The sequence below is a fragment of the Cuculus canorus genome, chromosome 1 (genome assembly GCF_017976375.1).
Source record: "Cuculus canorus isolate bCucCan1 chromosome 1, bCucCan1.pri, whole genome shotgun sequence".
Lineage (NCBI taxonomy): Eukaryota > Metazoa > Chordata > Aves > Cuculiformes > Cuculidae > Cuculus > Cuculus canorus.
Genome location: NC_071401.1, coordinates 19471839 through 19475165, shown reverse-complemented (window position 1 = coordinate 19475165; position 3327 = coordinate 19471839). Strand labels below are relative to the sequence as shown.

General features: G+C 36.9%; 1 protein-coding gene across 1 annotated transcript; it reads left to right on the top strand.

The window, feature by feature from the left end:
• The first annotated feature begins 777 nt into the window (after nt 1-777).
• On the top strand, nt 778-1725 carry LOC104064220 (taste receptor type 2 member 40-like). The gene has a single exon (XM_009566522.2). The coding sequence runs from the start codon at nt 778-780 to the stop codon at nt 1723-1725; it is 948 nt and encodes a 315-aa protein (XP_009564817.2).
• Nucleotides 1726-3327: the final 1602 nt, after the last annotated feature.

Genomic DNA, 3327 nt, shown 5'->3' with positions numbered 1-3327 from the left:
AAGCAGAACAGGTCTACACATGCTGTCTAGAGGAAGAAACTTCTCTGAGACACGTAGACAGGACAGAGTCTGGGACTGTGAAAGCAGATGGATAAAAATATGCCTTTTAACAGAGATCTGTTAGATGGACTGCTCTGCTTCACTATCCTGTCCACAGTGCATCATACAACTGGTCACTGTCATCTTTTGACCCCATATATGTAACCAATACAAGATCTAACACCTCTAATATAAGAAGTGGATAGATGTATGGAGCAGATACCCTTTGGTAAAACCAGTTGTTTTTCAGACTGCTCCACTAAAATGGGGGTGGAGGCTATATTCTTCATGTTAAAATAATTACAACTACTTGGTGTAGTTACAAAGACCCCTTGCTGCCTGTTGACATATGCTGCTGCCTGTGTTGGGTTGCATGATACATCCCCTTCCATACGGTTACAGTGTAACCAGAGAGCTGCACTGCATTTTAGGTAGGAATATAAATAATTTGTCAAAAGATGGAGAGGTTAATGCAGCTGGCTACTGCACATCTCTAGGGAAAATCATAGGCAAAACTTATGCATCTAAAAGGTTAGAATTAATTACTAAATCCTTCTCTGATTTGCACATTCAGGAGGAACATCAACAATCATTTTCCACTATCATTTCCAGATGTCTTTTTTTTCCTAGATATAAAGTAAGCAGGCTGAACCTGGAGCTAGTCAGATACCATCAGGTCTCCTCAACTTCTTGCACAGCTCCACGAGCTAATCAGGCACAAGTGACCAAAGCAGCAAGATGTTGCCACCAGTTCTCATCATTTCAATAAGTATTGTTTGTATTGAAGTTGTTGTTGGAGTTATTGGAAATGGATTTATTACAGCTGTTATTATCCTTAAGTGGATCAAAAGCAAAAAAATTTCTTCTGTCAACTTGATCCTGATCTTTCTGAGCACATCAAGATTTATCTTGCAGATGACCATACTGATGTACATTCATAGTCTCTACTTTGTGGATATATTTAAATTGGCTTCCATGTACAAAGCTTTTGGAGCTGTATGGATGTTTGTAAACCATGCCAGTTTGTGGTTCAGTACCTGGCTATATGTTCTCTACTGTGTGAAAATAATCAATGTCACCCAACGGCTGTTGCTGCAAATCAAGCTCAGAATAGCTATGATGGTCCCATGTCTGCTTCTAGGATCACTGGTGATCTCTTCTGTGACTTCTTTTCCTTTACTATGGATTACACCCAGCGCTTATCTCTGCAGCTCAACGGGGAACTGTAGAGAAAACAGCACAGCACATACCACTGATTGGAACAGTTCGCATCTCTACCTACTGCTTCTTTACATTGTAGGTAGCTTTCTTCCTCTAGTACTATCTGTGGTAACCTCAGCTCTATTAATCACATCTCTATGTAAACACACAAAGAGGATGCAATGTTATGTAGATACTTTCAGAGATCCTTTGATAGATGTTCACATAACTGCCATTAAATCCATAATTTCTTTCTTGATCTTATATCTTTCCAGTTTTGTAGCTCAAATTCTGTTGACACTATCAACTTCCCAAAGTAAAGATGTCGTGAAAGTTGCAGTATCCTTAGTTCTAGCTGGGGCATATCCTTCCATACACTCTATTATCCTGATCACAGTAAATTCAAAACTAAAATTGGCATTCTGGGTGCTTTGTCAGCATCTTAAGTGCCCTTTGGAAGACTTGTCTCCATGCCTCCTATTATAGTGTAAGAGAAATACTCTTAAGTAACAGGTCTGGATTAAGACTTTTATGCATTTACTGTTTCATGGCCTGTTTTACTTTTCAATAGCTTCCATCTTTCAGAGATTCCTGTGATTAGATCTTCTTAACATTTCAGAACATCTCAAATAACATCCATTTTTTTTTACTTTTTCTCTACACCACTCTTGTTCCTTCAATCTTATTTAATAAGAAGTGAGAATAAGAATGTGCAGAAGGGACGCGATACACTTAATAAATCAAGTACAGGGTGCTTTGAGATTTCAGATTCCTAGTCTAAGAATAAGACCCTTAAGATATGTTTGAATTTAAGAAAATGGGTCTAAAATGAGATAAAATTTGCATAGTTTACAAATACCAGTTCTCTGCTAAAGGATCTTTCCCATGAGAAGCTTAAAATTGGATGAAACACACACTGTAAAATCCATGGCTACTGTGACATAAGACCAAAATATGCTTCTAAACATGAAAAACTACATAAAAGATAACCTGAGGAAAAATTAAGGTATGGAAACATACTGCAAATTATTGTAATCACACTATATTCCGAATCAGGTTAATTTATGTTAAGATTCCAGTATGTATGTAGCAATGTAATGGTTAAAAACCTCTTTAAAATGAATCCTTTTGTTTAAAACATATTTTACTTGTTCATTTTGTTTTCTTTAAAGTGGACTAATAAGGTGGTGATTATAATGTAAACAGATCTAGGTACATAGATCTACCCATTCGTTAGATAAAGTCTTCTTGTTGACTCTGCTGATTACAAATTTGGAGTTTTTCACATGATTTGTTGTTGCTATAAGTAGCTGTGAGTTGCTTCTGAGGCTGTTCTCTTTTAATCTTTTATGGTTCTGTCAAGTTTCACACATGGTTGACTAACTATAGTCTTCAACAAATCCTATTGTATTTTATCAAATCTGTTAGATGATTCTACTCTGAAGTTTTCTGTTCAGCTTAAGTATTTTTATGTTGTGTGTCCTCTAAGCAGGGATTTAGGTAACAATAGATTATAAATCACTATGGTGAGAGTTTCAATCTCATCTTTAGAACACTAATAAACAGGGTGATTCACTTAGTCTTGGAGTGTAATGGCTTCAGTGTTTGACACAATGGAATAAAATGCTTTGAAATCACTATTCAACTATTAGCTAAGGGTGAATACAATCTTCTTAACTGACAACTTAAAATAGAGTTTACAATGAAATATGTGTTCAGAGGAGGCATAAATGTATGCACTGTGTAATATGAAGTCATATGTTTATTAGTATGTGCTAATAAACAAAAGAAACTAACGCTGGCCTTGCTACAACTTCCTTTCAGGTGATTGTAAATAGCGGTGAGTTCTCCCCTCAGCCTCTTTTTCTCCAGACTAAACAACCTCTGTTCCCTCAGCTGATCCTTATAAGATTTGTGTACCAGAATCTTCACCAGCTTTGTTGCCCTTCTCTGAACATGCTGCAGGAGCTCTGTATCTGCCTTGTACTCAGAGGCCCAAATCTGAACACAAAATATGGAATGAAGCCCCACCGATGACGAATACAGGGGGTAAATCACTTCCTTAGTCCTACTGACCACATTGTTTCT

Excerpts from the sequence above, each read along its gene's own strand:
- LOC104064220 (XM_009566522.2), top strand. The coding sequence starts at position 778 with ATGTTGCCACCAGTTCTCATCATTTCAATAAGTATTGTTTGTATTGAA.